General features: G+C 45.3%; 1 protein-coding gene across 1 annotated transcript in view; it reads left to right on the forward strand.

Moving 5' to 3' along the window:
* Nucleotides 1-8,201: 8,201 nt before the first annotated feature.
* TMEM26 (transmembrane protein 26) overlaps nucleotides 8,202-21,186 on the forward strand; it is a 717,461-nt gene continuing 704,476 nt past the window's right edge. The window contains exon 1 of the mRNA XM_069611205.1: nucleotides 8,202-8,616. Within this exon, the coding sequence (XP_069467306.1) occupies nucleotides 8,426-8,616 (191 nt within the window). The 5' untranslated portion in view covers nucleotides 8,202-8,425. The remainder of the gene's footprint in view (nucleotides 8,617-21,186) is intronic.

Consider the following 21,186-nt stretch of genomic DNA (forward strand, 5'->3'; position numbering starts at 1 on the left):
TATATCGACTTTCAGCCTTCTCAGATACATCATTACTTTGTTCCTTTTCAGGTAGCTGTTGAGACCTCTTATATTCCAGGTTACAATCCGGAGGCTATCCATAGCCGTGTGAAAAATGTACCGCCTTCCCCCTCCCCTCCAGGTCACCGTTCCAGTTCTGGCCAGCATGAAATTGGGCTCGTTCCCCACCCTCCCCCAACTTGGGCTCTCCAACTAGCCCGCTCCCCACCCCCCACTCAACTGTTCCCCACTGCACACTTCCCCTTCCCTCCCGCCCCCCAACCCCACCCAAACTAATGCCCAGCTCCATCCCTGGATCTCAGGCTCCCCTGCTTTTGGTCCCACCTCGAAATGCCGAGGTCGGGAACCCGACAGGGTGTCACCATTATTAGGTAACCTAACTAATATACTAACTATTGGGGTCAAGAGTGCTTCCCACTCGTCTCCTGATGATTACCGTGATACATTGTGCATTCCTCGTATTGAAATAAAGTACTTCGCCCCTGAGAGTCAACAAATCACTACACTATATTATAATCAAGTCCCAGAGTCACAATATGTACAGCACCTCGGTCCCATGATCGGGCCTCACTCGTCCGTATCGTCCTTCTTGCGGCCGTCCGCGCCCTCCAGGCAGTTCTGGCCATCCAACCACTCCAACGCATCCTCCGGACTCTCGAAAAACAGAGCTTTGGTTTTGTGGAATGCTTTCAATTTAGCTGGGTACATCAACATGTATTGAAACCCAGCGGCTCGTAATCTCCTTTTCACTGTCCCATAGTTCAGCCTCCGCCTCTGCACTTGAAGCGTATAGTCAGGATATACCGATATGGTTGCGGAGGCCCTTTGTATGGTGCCCCCCTTCCTGGAATATTCCAGTATCTTCTCCCTGTCCCGATAGTTTAGAATCTTGGAGATGATCGGCCTCGGGGGGGCACCCAGAGGGGGCTTCCTCGTAAGCGCTCTGTGTGCGCGCTCCACCGCGAAGCCTTGCGTGAAGATCTCAGCCCCTGTTTCCTGAAGCAGCATGTTCTCAACATAATCTGTCGGGTTAGGGCCCTCTTCCCCCTCCGGAAGGCCCACTATGCGCACATTGTTCCTTCGAGCACACCCTTCGGCCTGCTCTGATCTATTCTCCAGGTTGGTCACCTGCTGCCTCAGGACATGAATCTCCGAAGCGTGCGAGGTCCGGGCAGTCGTCTTTATGGTCACTTCTCTCTCTAGTTAATCTGTGCGTTCTGCCATTTTCCGCACGTCCAACCTGAGCAAGTTGACCTCCTCCTGCACTGCGCTGATTTTGAGCTCCAGCGCTGCCTTATGCTTGGCAGTGGCTGCCTCTAGCTTGCTTTCCCACGATGCCTTAAGGTCTGCAATTGCCTCCAGGATCTGCCGGTCAATGCGTGTAGGAGTGATGTCCACTTGTCTTTAGGTCTCGCCCCCTCCGCCTGTTGCAGGGTCTTGGTGAAATCTTCCATTGTAGGCTGCTTTGTCTTGGATTTGAGCAGTTTGGACGCTGTCCTGCCGTCTGGCATTCCCGTGGTCACAAGCGAGGCCTACTGGCCCCTTGTCGCGGTGCCAGAGAACTAGTAGGCCCGCAGTCTCACAGTCTAACCAGCCAGCCAGCCGTATGTTGGGGGCCCACTCTTGGCCCCTGCCTCCCTCCAGTTCCGGGTGGATGCTGCCACTGTATGTGCAACCGCTCTCGGGGCCCCTCGGAAGTGTCCTATGTCGACTGCTTCAAGTCTACAGGGCGCTTGTGCGCCGCCAGTTCTATGGAGTGCACGTGCACTCCCGCTTCCTATGACCGCCTGAATAAGTAGCGCAGCTTGGGCTCTTCAAGATTATCCTCTAAGCCGGCATCTCGGCCGACCGGGGCGCTGTCCCTCAGGTTGCCCGTCGAGGCCTCTTCCTCAATCCTTCCGTTTCTTTGTTTGGAGAGCCCGTACAGCTGCCATATTTGATTCCGAGCGCTGTCCTCCACCACCAGCACAATTTTCGCGATAGCCGCACTAATACTTAGTGAATTTCAGGCGGAGTGCCGTCATTCGAAGCATCTAGCGTTCCCACCGACTCTGGTCTGTCTTTGATGGCGAATGTTCAGGATTACTGTGCCGATGCACCCAAGGATCATTCCGGATCGGCAGGAGACATCTGAAGCACGTCTTACTCCATGGCCGCCTAGCCACGCCCCGCAGCAGCAAAGTAAATGTCATTTACAGGCACATTTTGGGGTTTCACTTGCAAAGCGTTGCTTCTCCCTCTGCACTCTCTTTACTTGTCATGGAGCCCACTGGCACTGTTTCTGCAACGTGTTCTCTGTTCCACCACACATGCGCCATGGGTGGCAGGTTGTGCAGCCATCTTTTTGAGTGTTGAAATATGTGGTTTTGGAGGTTTTGGGCACGCACGAGAGTTTCGCCGCCATTTTACTGTTTCTCGCACCATAGATAGCAGAGTGAAGCCGCAGAGTATAGCAGAGTGGGTCAATACATCCCAAACTATCCTCACCTGTCGTGGTCCTTCCCAGATGGACACATACATTCATGGAATTTCTACTTTTCAGTGACACTTAAGTTGTTGATGAAGATTTTGGAGTCCAATCTGCATTTTTTTGTGGATTTCCAGTAGTATAAATATATTTATTTTACATTTAAATTACAAGCTCTCATTAGGGTGAGATGACTAATCCTTCGACCCCTATTCATACCCTTCCATCTCACAATATATAAGCGATCTCAAATTTATTAATGAGAATTAAAGTCAAATCCACACAACAGTGGTCTCCAGCTTCATGCCAGGGAAGTCACAACAATATTACTCAGTCACCAACAGCTTATGAACAAAATGTAAAGTGTCGTGCCTGTGTGAATCTCACTATTGACAATAAACACACTCCTTCTATGATTGTTTCTACCCAAGCAACACAATAGACTTCAATGATAGCATTGCCACTTATTGACCAGTGTATTCACATGTGTTTATATAGCATTTCTTTCCGCCATCACAAAATGCTTCAACAACGCTTGATTTTCTCAAGTATCAAAACAAGTATGGTATCAGAGAAAAGTTACTTGGACAAATGACATTTATATCGACATATTCACTTAATTTGGTCCCCCTATGTGAATGTGGGATTGTGAGTGAATATGCTATACATAGGTGTTTTAAATGTAGGCAAGAACAAATTATGTTGGACTCCTACAGATTTGATTAGGAAAATAAGACATTCAGGCAGTGTGCAGTCTTCCCCAAACATGAGTGTGCACACATTTCAATCTACTTCTATTAATTTGTTTTCAGAAATTGAGGTTTTGGACTGGAGATATAATTTTCTACAGTAAAAGGTAAAATGTTAAGTCACATCACACTTAGGTGTACATGTGCATGTAGGGATAAGGAATGACATAGGTTTTACACTTTACATGATTTTCTGTGAATACAATTAATTCTCTTAGCTATCTTTCACCCATAACCCTTTTTATGACTATTTTGTCTCCCACTGGCTACAAATGATAAATAAGCGATGGAGCTTCAAGTCTGTTCCATGGCCTGCATCAACTATGCTGTTAGGACAGATGGATTTTGTTTTAATAGGCATAATTCTACAAATATAATCTGCATTTAAGTTGCACAAAATGCTGCAGTTTTAAATTGCACATTTCAATACAACAATTCATTGGGCTTTATGGAAATCCAATCTCACTTGAATTCAGTTTCACATAGAGAACACAGTGCCATTTTTAGATTGCACTGCCCTGGTGGCCCTGTTAAAACTAGTATCCCCTTAGTGTTTCCAGGCCACTCATATCCCTAGGGAGTTACCATTAAGAGTACTATAAGTGAAATCTGAATTTAGATGGTGCTTCTTTACTTATATTTTACATGTGGCTTCCTATTTTGAAGAATCAGTTGGGACCCTGTCAGTCTGGAGTTACTCCATCACCAAGGTACCTTTCAGCTGCCTGCCTGGAAACAAGTGTTCAATATGGCTTTTAATTTCACTTTTGAAAGGCTACTTTCTCAAGCCTTTCTGGAAACCAATCCCCCAGATGGTTACAGTTCTCCCCAACCAGCCATCTCCTCCCAGTAATATCCAGAAAAATCTTTCTCCTTTAGAGTCTTTTTTCTGCCTTTTTTAAAACGTATTTTATAATATAAAACTCCTCCCCTAATCCTGTGACTACAAAGATCCACCCCTAGCCTTATGACTGAGAAGGGAGGGGGACATTTACTCCTAATCTTGTATATAGGCATTTTGTTTTTGCAACATAACTTTTGATATAATTGTGCTAGTTTAACAAAATAAATATTAATAAAATCTGCACATCACGAGGAATTATTGAGATACATATTTTCAAAGTAAATCATTTGTAATATTTTGTTTTTACACGTTGTTATCATTATCCACCAGAAGGATTTTGTGTTGTCTGAGATATATATATTTCAAGTACAAATTGCAACTTATTTCAAGATCTTTTGATCTTCCACTATAAAGTCACACATTTTTACTCTATTCTATTTTTTATTTGAAATACACACATGGAACTTTCTGTTCAATTTGATTGGAATTGTATATTAAATTATGCTTATTTCTGCCAAAAGATGTCACTGGTGGTGCATTGCACATCAACTCTTTTCTCTAATGCTGACATAGGAAGCTCAGAATATGACTTTGATTTGATGTAAGAAGTGTCTTGTGAGCAGAGCCTGGAGAAACGTTTCCCCAAGCCTTGCTGGCCATGCAATGCTCTTTGAGTTAAACAATGTCTTTCCTCGTGATCTGGGTCTAATGACACAAATTCCCATGGTTGTTGCTGTGGCTCCAAGCCGAATCCAGCTACATGTCGCATTTCAAGTTGACTAGAACACATAATTTCACCTAAATTAAATTAAATTAAATGCATGACACTATGAAGTGGTTGAAAATGAATTGTATTATGTTATAATCCACCTACTGTAAACAATATTAGGAATGTGGCACTAAAGCGAAGTCCTGAAATTGTTCATTCATGTTCTAAACCTCCAATACATGTTCTGGGGCCTGCTGAGTTCTGTTGCTGGTAAACATACTCCAGATGTCTGGGCCTTATCTTGTTTGAAGTGACAAAGTTCCAATTTCACAGGTGAGTTATCTGCATGTCCTTGGTATCGACAACCCAGTCAGTGAACAATTGTACTTAGAGCGACTAGAAAGGGTTACAGTTTTTACAGATTTCTCCTTTACTTTTTAGAAAAATATCTCTTGGGTGTGCAGACAACTATTTGCTTTTTGCAGGTGCACACTTTTTTCCTGGCAGCGAGTAAGAAGCAGAAATCTCCAATGCAAAACAGATGTTTTTGGGCAATGCCTTTAACGCTTTCTAGAAATAGTTTCTTTTCTCATCTCACTCCGGGGAATGGGACTCAGTTCCACAATTCCCACAGTAGAACATAAATAGCAAATAAACACCAATCACACTGCAGGATGGGAAGCTTTGCCCAGGCCTGCCCATGAAAATAAATGTTTTCAAAAATGTAAATATGTTGCTCTCATGGTTATATATTGGTAGGATAAAGTTACAGCACAGGTAGTGCTATGTTAATTTATTTTACTTTATCAGAGTAATCCAAATGTTGGCCTCTTGTGTATACACGGTGGCAGCAAGTAGCAAGAAATAAACAAGTTAAGGAATCCTATCAATTAATTAAAACATTCTCTGGGGATGTTTGTGCCCTGGGGATTGGGCAAAAGAACAGCCATTCTTATCCTGAGTCCCTCCTTCCTCGCTCCTCCCTTTCTATTCCAAAATGTAGGTTTAATGGGGTCCTCTGTTCTGGTGTCCACAAACATTAACAGTCATTTTATCTTCATTTCCGAACCTGAGTGCTGTTTGAATGAGTACATATGTTTCATGGCTACAAATGCTTTTAACTTAGAATGAGCATTTTGAAACATGAAATGAGTAACAATTCCAGCTTTCATTTTGTTCGTATGGATTAATGCATACAACCCTGCTTTCACAGATGTATTTGTCAAATATAAATCTCTGTACTCATTCTTATGCTCTCAGAATTCTCTTTGATATTATGTAAAGCAGCCAATAACACTGATGGGTGCTTTGTCCCCCGTCCCTTATTCATCGGGGTATTTCTAAAGATTATAATAGGAGTGTACCAGGCTATCCATCTTAAGCTTTTATGGCTATTTTAGGTTGTGATAATGTGCTTTGCTCAGTAAAACAAGTCTAATATTATGGCGTCAATATATTCTGAAACTGATCATTAGAAATTAACATTGTACATTCTTTAAAAGAGCAAGTTAACAATTTAGAACAATTAAATACTTTCTTTTTTAATAGCTTTGTTTTCCAAGAGCACATACTTGTCTGATAAAATGTCTTTCCGTCTTCGAAAGGGTTTCTCTCAGAATATAACCAATGATCGGTTTCTTCTATGAGCACCAAAGCAAAGTTTCATTTTGAGTGCTAGCCACTGGGTAGTGCTGAACATGGACACTTGTAGTAGTGTGCACAAGTACGAACATTTAAGAAAAATAGAAAACAACAAGCACTCTTTTCTATCCTGCAGCCTGACAGCGTATATCTCTAATTACCAGGCTGCCCCCCTCCTCCAAAGATGCCTGCTTCGCTGCTGCTCTCATTCTACTTTTAACCATAAACAATAAGAAAAAAACAGCCGCTGGAAACCACCTTTAAGATATCCTTGTTTTATTCTGTGGAGCACTGCTTTCAGCAACAGCTGGGGTGGCTCTAGCAAATGCACACCTGACAATTGACCTCATTATAAGTTGGGCAGTAAGAAGCTGGAGGTATTTCCTCCACCTTACTGCTCAAAAACGGCAATTCAGCAGTATTACTGCCAGCAGAATTACTGCCAAAATCCACCATGGAGTCCTATGGACTCCAATTAATATGGGACTAACACCGCCTACAGCCACTTTCAATCCGGCTGTAATACAGCCAGACCAAGTGTTGGTAATGGTAATACAGTTTGGTGGTATCTCAGTGGATTTACCACCGAGATACCACCTATTGGACACAGAGAGGCCTCATTATAAGGGTGGCGGTGACGGTATGAACGGTGCCAGTAAGGCACCAGCACCGTTCATACCGTCCCGCCAAATTACAAGTTATGCTTGTGGGTGCCAGAGAGCCCGCCAGGTGCGGCACCCACTAGCATAACTCGCAATTGCGCCGGCACCGTTATGAATGGTGCCGGCGCATCCATGCTCCCTACCCCCATTCTGCCCGATAGGCATTACTGCCACCCACGAATGGGCAATTACCGGCCCATTCAACTCGTAGTGGGCCGGTTATTGCCCAATCGCGGGAGGCAAAGCCGGTAGTGAGCATGGCAGTAGCCGTGCCTGCCATACAGGCACGGCTACCGCCATACTCGTAATGAGGCCCACTGGCTTGCCGGTACTGTTGTACCCAGACCGGCAAACTCAGAGTTGTGATCGCGGGTGCCTTTCATTCCGCCAGGTCTGACCTGGCAGAATGAAAGGCACCCGTGAGCACAGCATTTCGGATGCACAGGCACCATTGGTAACGGTGCCTGTGCATCCGGCTTCCCCATGGCACCCAGGAATGTGCAAATACCGGGTCCGGCAAGGCCGTAATGACCGGGTAATTGCCTGTTTCTGGGCACCGGAAATAATGCAATACTGGCGGCAGCCGTGCCTGTATTACAGGCTACCGCCAGCCTCATAATGAGGCCCAATGATAGAGAGAGAGTTCATGCCCAGTTGAGTATTTGATACGCCAGGTACGGCTATTTTGTTATTCCACTATATCTGCTTTTGAAAACTACGACCCCAAATTTTGAAAATCAAAGTTTATATCCCGACAATTATTTAGATCAATGCTGATGTTGTAATCAATATTTCGCAAAGGGATGAGCAGTAAACCACACATCCTGTGCGCTACCTTCAATATAATCATAAAGCTATGATACAAGAAGATCCGACATTGATAACCCAAAGGCATTGTATTTTCTCAGGCAGACGTGCACACGTGAGACGCGGGGTCCCCGCGTGTAGGGGAGGAAGTCCTCGGCCTTGAAGGGGTTAAGCCTCTTCACTACATCGCCTCAGATTACCACTGCCTGCACAGCAGAGTGAAGTTAAGAAGTTGTAGCAAAACTTTTTTTTTTTTTTTAACTATCGCCCACTGCAGCCTGCTTGCGCAGGGGCTGCTGTTCCAGCGTCTGATTTTGATAAAAAAAAGCCTTTCCAGGAAGTTTGGGGAGGGGCGCTTTTTTCCCTTATCGTCTTGGGACACTTTAGAGAGTTGTGACTGGAGGAAAGAAACAATTTGAGGCGCGCTGCGCTGTGCACAGAGAATCTGTCCCGAACTCCAGAGGCACTTCGCAAAATCCATCCTGCAGGGGCGAATTGGGGGACAAAGAGAGACGCGCCGCCAGCATGCAGCTCTTCGTGTTCCTGAGCGCGATCGTCACCAGGCTGCTCTTCATGCTGCACTCCTTGCTGGCCGTGTGGAGGGTGACAGAAGTGATGAAAAATAACGCCTACGGGCTGCTGGCTCTGCTGAACGTCTTCTTATGCCTCGAAATGGTGCTGACGTTCAAGTTCAAAAAGGGCAGAGATTTAAAATGGTGAGTTATTTCACAGAAAATGCTTACTTCAGCCGCAGCGAATGATGCTTCCATGGCGCTCTATGTAGGTACCCTCAGTCAGGGCTGCTGCAGATCCGAATTTTAGAGTGGGGGTATTTTACTCCCTTCTTTTAGAAGTTGGGAGTAAAATAATTTTTAAAAGAGTAAAACCATATTTTTCATTGCCATTTTTCATTCTTTTTCATTTTAAACGCTATGCATTTTAGTTGCAAAACATTTTTTCTTTCTGCTCGGTAGTTACCACAGTATTGCTTTGTTATAGAGAGGAGAGGCCCTAATCAGATCAGGGAATATAACAGTAGAGCCCATCTGTGTGCCATGCACTGCTCATGCCTCATGCGGAAACAGGAGCCAGACACCTGCCTATCTGTAACGCCTTGTTATTTTTTTTCTGAGTGTTTGCCTAATTTAAAGAAATACAACATGCAGATGCACGTCTTGCCTGCCGGGCAGCCCTGTTCCACCGTGCATGGAATTGTGTTCAGTGTGAATAGCACTTATTGGTAAAGGAATGTAACATGCGCTTGAATGCATTATGAGTTTTCTGTTTAGCTGTTTGTGTAAAACGGTATGGGTTTGCTATGCGATTTGAAATAACAGTTATCGTTGTGTTTGCTTTGCATTTGTTATTAAACGTGGTTGGACTGGCTTGACGCCTGTCGAGCCCACCCATTCCGTACATTATTCATGTACTAATTACTCATTCATATACCTTAGGTTTACACAGGGCGAACAACTTTGTGTAGGGAAGAGGCAGTGGACATCACACGATGGCATGCAATTGCGACATTATCCCCAATGATGCATTGCCGGTCTCAATCGTGGCTGCTCCTCAAATGAAGTCAAGGAATGGGAGGCGCCATGTGCGAGAGAAAGATATTGACCAATAGTGTGTTCATATTTAGACATGATTTTAGGACCAGGAACAGCGTTTTCAAATCAATAATGTAAAACGTAATTAAAAAAATTACACTTGTACGTATATAGGTCTGCTATTTGTAGAGCGCTCACCTGGGGCCAGTCAGATTACAGAAACTTTGCACTGGTGCAAGTGCCAATATTGCACGGTATTAGCATAGGGCAAAGTTTGCCCTATTTTTAAAAACACTTGGAAATATTAGAAAACGATTGCACCATGACAAGTGCATTTTGGCATGTTATAAGCATTAGGGCAAAAATTGCCCTACTACAAAAAAGATAAATTTGCACTGTATTTTTGCACCAGGGTAAAGTTTGCCCTAGTGCTAATGCGGAATGATATTAGCACTAGGGCACATTTTGCTGCGGTGCAAATATGCATCGAAAACGTATCTTTTTCACACTAGGGCAATGTTTGCCTTGGTGCATATACCATGCCAAACTGCACTTGTCATGGTGCAATAGTTTTTTAAAAATATTTACAGGTGTTTTTAGAAATAGGACAAACTTTGCCCCAGTGCTAATACCGTGCAAACTTTGCACCTACACCGGTGCAGCATTTCTGTAATCTGGCCCCTGATGAGACAGCAGATGAGCGCTGTACAGGGAGGAATGAGTGGAGAGCCAGTTGATTATTGAGGGCAGACGGGATTAAAGATCATGGAGTTGGGGGTTGATTACCCCAGACTAGAGGGCGGATGCTTGAAGGGAGGGATTCCCATTTCCGCTCTGAAGGGCTGGAGAGATGTGCCTAGTTGTGTTAGCCTGTGTTGTTGCCTGGTCGTTTCTTTTTTTAGATTTCTTGATTCTGAGCCAAGCTATGGTGTGGCTCTTGTCTTGTGTCATCCTCCGGCGGAAGCTCGCCTTCTGGCCAAGTAGGAAGGTGTATTGGCCACCATAGCTTTGCATGTGATGCAGAAGGTCTTGACGATGATGATGCTTGGAGGAGGGACATTCCATTTTGTTGTTAACCATATATATAGCTTTTTCATTGTTGATCCTTCATCCCATTCACAGGAAAACAACGGGTATTCGGTACACAGCAGCCATAACCTTATGACTGCAGTTGAACTGCGATAACATACTCACGTGTGTTCTTATATAGCACTACCTGCCCAAATTCGCACACGTTTATCTATCTGTTGTAATAACAAGTGTTATTGTTACCCAATGTAATGATATTCAATGTATCGACCTCGAAAGGATGAAAGGATGAGTCGGCACTGCGGTGGGACTCAGCCTTTTAGCAATAGGCTAGCTCTATTTCTGAGGCGGGTGCTTAACTCATAAGCTCACCTCCAGTATGGCAGTCCACGTCCCAATGGAATATGCTACCAACAGGAAGTATGGGTAGTTTAAGAAAGCAACGTACTGCTTCATTGCAAAGGGCATCGTTCGTTTTTCCCTCGCAGAAAAACTGCTCTTGCTTTCACCAAATAATGTAATATTTATAATATTTAAGAATATGTACAATTAAGATATTCATGACCCGCCTCTGAACTTTCTCCATTTGCTTTGTCCTGCTGCTCAAGCACACTTTTTAGAATGCTCACATGCGTCAATTTGGACTCTCTTGGGCATTACAATGGAGATGTGGTGTGAGGGGGCCTCAGACATGGCCACCTTTACATCCCCCTCGGTTGTCCCCAAGCAGATAGTTTTTTTCTGCATTCCAGGGAAGACCTTTCCACATAAAACCCTTTTAAAACTTCAGGGAATTCTGGGAAATGTTTTCCATCCACCTCTTATCCTGCGTGGGATGAATACTGCATAGGCATAACCTGGTAATGTTTTCCATCCACCTCTTATCCTGCGTGGGATGAATACTGCATAGGCATAACCTGGTAATGTTTTCCATCCACCTCTTATCCTGCGTGGGGTGAATACTGCATAGGCATAACCTGGTAATGTTTTCCATCCACCTCTTATCCTGCGTGGGATGAATACTGCATAGGCATAACCTGGTAATGTTTTCCCTCCACCTCTTATCCTGCGTGGGATGAATACTGCATAGGCATAACCACCTGGTAATGTTTTCCATCCACCTCTTATCCTGCGTGGGATGAATACTGCATAGGCATAACCACCTGGTAATGTTTTCCATCCACCTCTTATCCTGCGTGGGATGAATACTGCATAGGCATAACCTGGTAATGTTTTCCATCCACCTCTTATCCTGCGTGGGATGAATACTGCATAGGCATAACCTGGTAATGTTTTCCATCCACCTCTTATCCTGCGTGGGATGAATACTGCATAGGCATAACCTGGTAATGTTTTCCATCCACCTCTTATCCTGCGTGGGATGAATACTGCATAGGCATAACCACCTTGTAATGTTTTCCATCCACCTCTTATCCTGCGTGGGATGAATACTGCATAGGCATAACCTGGTAATGTTTTCCATCCACCTCTTATCCTGCGTGGGATGAATACAGCATAGGCATAACCACCTGGTAATGTTTTCCATCCACCTCTTATCCTGCGTGGGATGAATACTGCATAGGCATAACCTGGTAATGTTTTCCATCCACCTCTTATCCTGCGTGGGATGAATACTGCATAGGCATAACCACCTGGTAATGTTTTCCATCCACCTCTTATCCTGCGTGGGATGAATACTGCATAGGCATAACCACCTGGTAATGTTTTCCATCCACCTCTTATCCTGCGTGGGATGAATACTGCATAGGCATAACCTGGTAATGTTTTGCATCCACCTCTTATCCTGCGTGGGATGAATACTGCATAGGCATAACCTGGTAATGTTTTCCATCCACCTCTTATCCTGCGTGGGATGAATACTGCATAGGCATAACCTGGTAATGTTTTCCATCCACCTCTTATCCTGCGTGGGATGAATACTGCATAGGCATAACCACCTGGTAATGTTTTCCATCCACCTCTTATCCTGCGTGGGATGAATACTGCATAGGCATAACCACCTGGTAATGTTTTCCATCCACCTCTTATCCTGCGTGGGATGAATACTGCATAGGCATAACCTGGTAATGTTTTCCATCCACCTCTTATCCTGCGTGGGATGAATACTGCATAGGCATAACCTGGTAATGTTTTCCATCCACCTCTTATCCTGCGTGGGATGAATACTGCATAGGCATAACCTGGTAATGTTTTCCATCCACCTCTTATCCTGCGTGGGATGAATACTGCATAGGCATAAACACCTGGTAATGTTTTCCATCCACCTCTTATCCTGCGTGGGATGAATACTGCATAGGCATAACCACCTGGTAATGTTTTCCATCCACCTCTTATCCTGCGTGGGATGAATACTGCATAGGCATAACCTGGTAATGTTTTGCATCCACCTCTTATCCTGCGTGGGATGAATACTGCATAGGCATAACCTGGTAATGTTTTCCATCCACCTCTTATCCTGCGTGGGATGAATACTGCATAGGCATAACCTGGTAATGTTTTCCATCCACCTCTTATCCTGCGTGGGATGAATACTGCATAGGCATAACCACCTGGTAATGTTTTCCATCCACCTCTTATCCTGCGTGGGATGAATACTGCATAGGCATAACCACCTGGTAATGTTTTCCATCCACCTCTTATCCTGCGTGGGATGAATACTGCATAGGCATAACCTGGTAATGTTTTCCATCCACCTCTTATCCTGCGTGGGATGAATACTGCATAGGCATAACCTGGTAATGTTTTCCATCCACCTCTTATCCTGCGTGGGATGAATACTGCATAGGCATAACCACCTGGTAAGTTGTAAAAACAGGAAGTATTTGGAAATACGGAGTGCTTTTATAGTTACTGCCACACTCATAACCCTGGAATTCTTTATGTTGCTCCAGAGTCACAGAATCCAGAGTCACAGAATCCACCCCGCTAGTTCCCTATGTCTGTGAATGCACATTAAGCATCACTATTGCATACTTGGAGACATGGTGTTTTAAAGCACGTTTGCAAGCTCAGTAAAATCAAAGTCCACAACAATAGTCAGGTGGAATCTGCCCGCTCAGTCTTCAGGGTCAACTGGGAATCTTCAGCAGTTTCCTGAAAGAGAAGTCCAGCCATGTAGAGCTTGACCAACATGTTTAGGATTCTGCCCAACTGATGCTTGTAGCCCTGGAATGTCCTGTGTAGGCCAGAGCTGGAAATGTCCACCCATGGCAGGACTGGCAGAATCTGAGCCGTTCCCCTTCATCAGAATTCTTTTGGATAATGACTGGCTATAATTAATGCAAATCACTAGAGGCCCGGAACGCATTGTGTTTCCTCACACTCCTGGGGTATACAGATCAAATATTAGTGCCTTGAGGATCACCTCAATGCATGGAAGAGAATTGCTCTGGGACCATACGACCATTTCCACCAATATATGTATATTTTTACTACATTTTTGTTATCACAATATGAAAAAAGTTGTGATGTCATTGGATGTGTTTTAGGAAAACATTTATGTATGTGTTGTGATGTTGCTAAAAAAAAGTTTTTATATTGTGATAACACAAATTGAGTAAAAATATATATATATATTGGTGGAAATGGTTTTATAGTCCCAGAGCAATTCTCTTAGAATCTCTGGATGGTTATAATTAAGCCATACTAATTTGGAAGAAGAAAGTAAACAGATTTGCACAGATTCTAGCATTGACAGGCGTTTTCTTTCCTCTGCCCATTGTTCCTGATAATGGATCTGCTAGGCTGCGGCAATCAAGTAGCAATGCCCCCTCCATATAGACCTTTTTTGGGAAGGAGGGAAGTGTGTATTGAGTCGGTCACTTAGAGGTGGTAAGGTGACTCTGGATATCTCCTGGATAGTGATCTGACCGGCGCCATGTGGTAAGGTACATTTGTGAGATGGTATCTGTTTGTGAGGTAGCTGACGGGGTTGAGAGCTAGATGACACAGTTGGGCACCCTGATGTCTGCCAGAATACGGATCAACATTCAGCCACTTACCTTCCCATGCCATGTTATTTCCACAAAGAGAAACAGGAACAATCCTAATATTATTGATTAGTTAAAAGAAGAACTCCATGCGCCAGACCTCGTCCGGAGTGCACGAATCATGTTTCCCATCCCATTGGTAGAGATCTTAGTCATCATCATTATAATGAAGTTTATTTTGGATTATGATCCATAAAACAATACAATGTTGCAAAGCAGTAAGCAGATATTTCAAAACCAGAGCGTCATAACATATATCAAATGTTTAGATAGACTCAGAATGCAGTAGATGAAATCTTACAGTAACAAGTATCGGCATGAAGATGCACCTATAAGATAGAATAGGTTGTTTGAAGACAATGATAGTAATTAGATTTATTATATGATGACATCTTATGAAGAGTGCATGGACATTTTAAAAACCTTATCCCATGGGATATTTTAATGCGTTTTAAGTGTTCTCTTTTATTACCTATGTTAATGGATTTTATATGCAAGGCTACTCCAGGCTGTAAGGGTATTATTAACTAAATAAATATATCAAATAGCGCATATACACTTCTTGGCTCATAAAAGCACAATGAGAAACATAATACAGCCACACGATAAAAAGAAACAATTCAAGGCAACAGCTCAGCCCTTCTCCTCCAAGACTTTGACTCTCGTTGCCCATACTTTCTCCCAAAAACCTGCAAAAGCAAAGGGAACCGTCACAATAGTTGATGCTACTAAGAATATCCTTGCTGGTCGATAATGTCGCTACCCGGTGTCTCTAGAAATGCCCACACGTGACCTTTTCCGGAGATCAGCATACAAAGGACAAAATAAAACAAGGTGGATTAGGGGACCAACTTCCCCACCTAGACAGCCGCTGTTCAAGGCTTTCGGAGGAATTCTTCACCCACTTGCAGGTAACAGCCTTCGCTGGAAGATTATTGAACCTGGCTCTTGTAAGAAAGAATCTGTGGTGAAAAGGTGACTTGTAAGAGCTATGCAGCTGGACCCCCCACGTGGTATAATGGGGCTTAAGCTCTCACCTTAGGTTGCAAAAGCATAGTGTTCTCTCTCATAGACTCTAAAAGATGCAGAGCCTACGTTTTTAACCCTATTTTAGATGTGTCCGTCATCAATCCAGGATTCTCAAAATATGGGGCCATAGCAAGATGTGTGTGATAACGACCCCACTTTAGAGGAGCAATGTTCCCTATCAGATCTTTGGTTAGGGCTCCCTGTTCACCTTCCCATAAGACCTTCAAGCTAACAGGGGTCTCAAGCAATAATACTTAGAGGTGGTTTCTACGTGCATGGAGGATACCAGGGTTGTGGAGGGATCCATAAGTAAACGCGACAAGAATTGATTCTCCACTATCTGGAGATGGTCCTGTTCTAACGTCTCGTAATCCTAGATTTTGCAGCCGTAGCTGCCTGCTTGAATTGCTTTGCCCCTATAAATCGTGAGCATATGCTGCACTGAGCTATCTTTTAATTTCCTGGCGAATCTAAAAATGCTGCCAACCACTTCACGCATTTTGAGTGTGCTTCCCAATATGGTCATCCTAATGTAATTTATTGTGGGATCTCCCCCACAGATAGTCTAGAGGAGCAACATCGTAGAATCTGGCCCTCCAGTACAATCGTATGGTTTTTAACCGAGGTTCTAGAAACAGACATCACACAACACTTGGCCAAGTTAACCTTCAGACATCTAGCCTTCATTAAGCAGAGTAGCCATCATGAGCCTGTAGGGACCTCAGAATCCTGTCCAGGAGAACAGCATCATGATGGTGATGTGGCACTATGCCTGACTCTGTTCCACCGATGCAGCTGCAGTCTATTTTTTAGGAGTCGCAGTGAGTGCCTTGCTGCGCCACAATGCTCCGAATTGTTGTCCTTCCTGCTGCTGTTGCTTGAGACCTTCAGTCCTGCTTCCTTGTGGTCCTTGTGCTTAAGTCCTTTCTTCCTCACTCCTCCTGTGACCTAGCTCGTCCTCTCCTGTTCGTCTTTACTGCTTATTCCTCTGCTGCACTCCCCCGGTCCTCCTGCTTCTTCAGTTATTCGCCTTCTTCATGCTCCAACTTCACTCCTGCTATTCACTGCAGCTATATGCCTCCAGTGTTCTTCTGCTTCAGTGATGCTGCTTGCAAGATGCAGCTGTTGTACTCTACAGTGTCCTGGGGTTTTTGCCTGCTGACTTTTCCACTGGGACCAGCTTTCCCTTAGGATACCTGGCCCACAATACCAACAACTAAGGTGACTTCTGGGACCTGCTGTCCTTATCTGTGCAACACTCTCACCAGAAGCAAGGTAAAGTGTTGAACCTGACCCGTTCCTAAAAGTATACACCGCTGGCCTATCTGTGTGGTATCACCTGAATCCATGGAACAATTGCAAGAACTATTAACCATGGTGCAAGGACTCACTGCTGTGGTACAAGCCCTGAAAGTTGAGAATGCCACATCGAAACAGGACCTTGCAGCCAGATAACCGCTGTTGGTGGAATCTGCCTCGTGGGTGAATTGTTTTGATAGTATCCTCAAGATCCTAAGGGGGATTTTGTATGGTTGTGTTATACAATTTGCCTTTAGGCAACAGCTATATTCCTCGGGATACTCCAGAGTGGGGTACATGTTCAGCCATATGACAGGCAATGCCTTGGCCTGGTCTACGCCTTACGTTGCTGCTGCTGATCCTGTGATAGTTGATTATGATGCCTCACCATGTGCTTTTAAGGCCATGCTTGATCATCCAAAGTCATGGTATATATGCGAAGAGGTTCCTGGATTACCACCACTCATGTATGTAATGCATCCTGTCCACGTTGCCCCTCCCAGCGTTTCTCTACCTTCCTCTCACATGGTCCCCCCTTCGCTCTCTGACCTATTGTTTTGTCACCCCTTTGCGTGGTGTTTCCCTGGCCCTCCCATTGTTCTGTTTCACTACTGTACCTTTGCATTGCCTGCATTCCTCTACTTTTAAGTTCTTCAATTGTGTACTGGGCCTTGGTGGCTTGGGTTTCTGCATTGTTTCTTGACATTGCCACCATTGTTTCTCTACTGTATTGACAATGTGCTGTGCTCTCCGGTTTTGCCTTTACATTGCATTGCCTGCATTCTTCACTTCTAGGTTCCTTGTTGTGTATTGTGCCCTGTTGATGGTATTGACATTGTGTTGTGCTCTATGGTTTTGACATTGGGGGTCATTACGAGGTAGGAGGTAACCATGCCGCTATTAGCGGCATGACTACCCCCTTACCGGGTCCGGGTTCCTTAAATGTGGAATTACTGGGCCATTCCGACCTTGGAGGGCCCGGTAATTCCTCATTCAAGGAACCCATCCCCATTCCCATTCGAGCCCCCATAGGGCTCAATGGGAATGGGGAGGGTGCTAATAACGGGCCCGTTAGTAACGGGGTCGTTATTAGCACCCTGGTCTGCTCATGGGACCCGCTAAGGGTGCCTGGTAAAACCAGGCATCCTTAGCGGGTTCCCGCAAGCAGACTTGTAATGGGGCGGTAAGGGGTTGATGGCTCCGGCACCTTTACCGGTGCCGTTAACCCCTTACTGCCTAGGTTGTAATGACCTCCATTGTGTTTTTTCTTTGGTGCATTACACTGCATTGCTTGCACTCTTTGCTTCTAGGTTCCTTGTTGTGTATTGTGCTTTGTTGATGATTCTCTATTGCAGCTGATTTCATAGGTCTGGTGTTCTTGTTCTGTGTTGTGCCCCCCTCCCTTTGGTGCCCCCCTTGTGCCTTCCTCCTGTCTGCCCTCAGCGCTACCCACCCCTCCCCCTCTTGCTCGGGCTCCCCCTCCCTTGCCCCCCTTCTTTCTGCCCCGAACCCTCTATGGTGCTCTGTTTCATCTATCTTCTCTAACTGCTTTTCTATCGACCTTCCATCACTCTCACTAAGTCTGGCAGGAAGAAGCTCAAAAGGGACATCCTGGTCTCAAACCCAGGCCTCCCTATCGCTGATTCCTACACCAGTGCTTCCTCCAGAAAGACCCTTACCGACATCCTCTTTGTCGTTCCTGTTAAGATGGATTTGTAAACTCTGACCTGGTGGGCAGAAGTTTAGGAAGCCATCCTCGGTCTAGTGAAACAGGGGAACCTTCTGGACAAGCCAGACCAATCTAGGTAACTTGGCATGCACTGAAGACTAAGGGGGTCATTACAAGTTAGGAGGTAGCCATGCTGCTATTAGCGGCATGGCTACCCCCTTACCGTGTACCGGGTCTGGGTTCCTCGAATGAGGAATTACCGGCCCATTCCGACCTTGGAGGGCCCGGTAATTCCTCATTCGAGGAACCATTCCCCATTCCCATTCGAGCCCCCATAGGACTCAATGGGAATAGGGAGGGTGCTAACAACGGGCCCGTTAACAACGGGCCCGTTGTTAGCACCCTGGTCTGCTTGCGGGACCTGCTAAGGGCGCCTGGTAAAGCCAGGCGCCCTTAGCGGGTTCCCGCGAGCAGACTCGTAATGAGGCGGTAAGGGGTTGACGGCTCCAGCACCATTACCGGCGCCGTTAACCCCTTACCGCCTCACTCGGAATTACCCCCTAAGTCTCAGGAGGGGTGAGAGTGATCGGAAGTCCACAATGAGCACACACAGCAACAAATCACAAATTACTCTTAGACAAGTGTATATAAAACATATCTATACATTTATTGTCGGTCGGACCAAATAGATTAGTAACTTTAGCAATGATGAAAACAAATATCACACAATCCTTAATCTACACAGTATATATACGTTGGATTTCCTAGTGCAATTTAGTTATAAGCTACAACCACAACCTGCAAAGAGAGGGTTAAGTTTAGTACACAAGTGGCAATAGGTGATCCTTCATAGTTCGTTCCATATCTTTCGAGTCCAACCCTAAGAAGAGTGGAGCCTTGTGCAACAGTACAGTTGTGCGTAGAAACGCACGATCGCACAGATGAACAGAAAGCGGGTCTTCTTTGTAGGGCTGTAGCAAGTCAGGAAGGGACTTCAGGAATGAAGTGGTTTCCACTATTTGAGTAGGCCCTGCCCTTGGCGGCAAAGCAATATTCAAGTGGTGAGAATAGCTAGGGATAGTCGTGCGTAAAAACGATCGCTGTGCCAGGGGGCCACCGGTAAGTTATGCAATTATGAATTGACCCTCAGCAGAGTCCGGACCAAACTTCGCCAGTTTAGTCAAGGTCACTAGTAGGTTCGAGTCCTGCAATTTCGTGGTGCTCTGGCTCTCAGCGGCTGCAGTGGAGAGCGATTGTCTGTGATGGGACAGTTGCCTTTTATTAGCTTCCGAAGGAGGTATGAAGAAAATTCTGGTGCAGGTGGCCTCAGGGCACAGGAGAACAGAACAGCAGGGGAGCTATAGCGACTGTCTTCACCAGGCAGTGATGTGGGAATCGTGGATGCGGTCAGCGTTACGCACTATCCTTATTTAGGATCCAGAGGAGCTAGGCCTGCGGAATTTGGCAGGTGAATGCATGGGACCACAAGCAAGCAATGACCCAAGTCTAGGATTTGCACTCAAGACAGTGGCAAAACTGCGGGTTACCCTGAGGTAGAGCTGGACAGTTAACTGGATGGCTGAGGAACACTTCTGAAGGGGCTTGTTCAGTGGGTAAGCAGGGGGCACTGAGAGTTGTTGTTCCCACTACTCCAAAGGGGCGAAGCACCTTGGCAGGCCTTCTTGATCGAAGAAGAAAGCAGGTGTCAGATGGGACAGCAGAGAGCAAAGGGGGTCAAAACCTTTCAAAGCGTCTCTGGTGGTTTCACAATTTCGTTTCTTCAAGTAGGAGACTTGGCTCCTTCTGTTGTTCAGTGAGAACACAAGTGATCAACCTGATATGGCTGCAGAGCCCCTTAGTTTGTCCAAGATTAGATTCAAGCCAAAACCGAGGACTTCCAATGGAAGATCTGCTCTCTTGCAGGCATCCCAGACATGGACCAACCATGGCCCATGGTGGTCTCAGTCATTCAGGCACTCCAGACATCCTGGAACCAACACTGTGGATTGCAACCAGGCAGCCCCAGCCCTCTTCCTGGGTACACATACGTGACAAAAATAAACCTGCAAAAAAGATCGGTTTTCTCAGGAGGCTGTATGTCCAAATAAGGAAAACCCGGGTTACTTGACATGGGTGAAGGCAAGGGACAAAATGACCATGGGACAGAACAAAAAACTTTGTGGCACAGCCATTTTCGGACCTGGCCACAATCTTGAGCCAAACGCGGTAAACATGGTTTAACTCCGTAAAAAGAAGTAAAACATTATGAAAAGTAACTGCTGCCACCAGTTCGTCCCAGGCACACTCGTACAATCACCAAAAAACCCTTCGAGGGTGTCTAGGGCCATAAAACAAAAAGGGCCCCTAGCGCACTGTACTGCATACTGAATCTGTTGGTTGTCTCCACGACCGCCAGTCTTGTTTCAGAGCTGCCCGAAGCACAGAAACCGCTCTCTTGAACACTTGAGAAGACCTGCTCTCTAATCTTCCCTCTGTCTTCATTCCCCTTGATCTATCCTCTGCTTTTGACAAGTTCATCCATGCCATCCTGCTCAATCACCTCCATGACAACCTGGGTATCACTGGCCAGGCCCTGGCCTGGTTGACCTCCTTTCTCACTGATTGACCCTCCCAGGTCCAACTGGGGTCTTCCATCTCTCGCTCTACGTGTGGTGTTCCCCAGGGGTCTAACTTTTCTCC

Source organism: Ambystoma mexicanum, chromosome 8 (genome assembly GCF_040938575.1).
Source record: "Ambystoma mexicanum isolate Mex_15411 chromosome 8, UKY_AmexF1_1, whole genome shotgun sequence".
NCBI lineage: Eukaryota > Metazoa > Chordata > Amphibia > Caudata > Ambystomatidae > Ambystoma > Ambystoma mexicanum.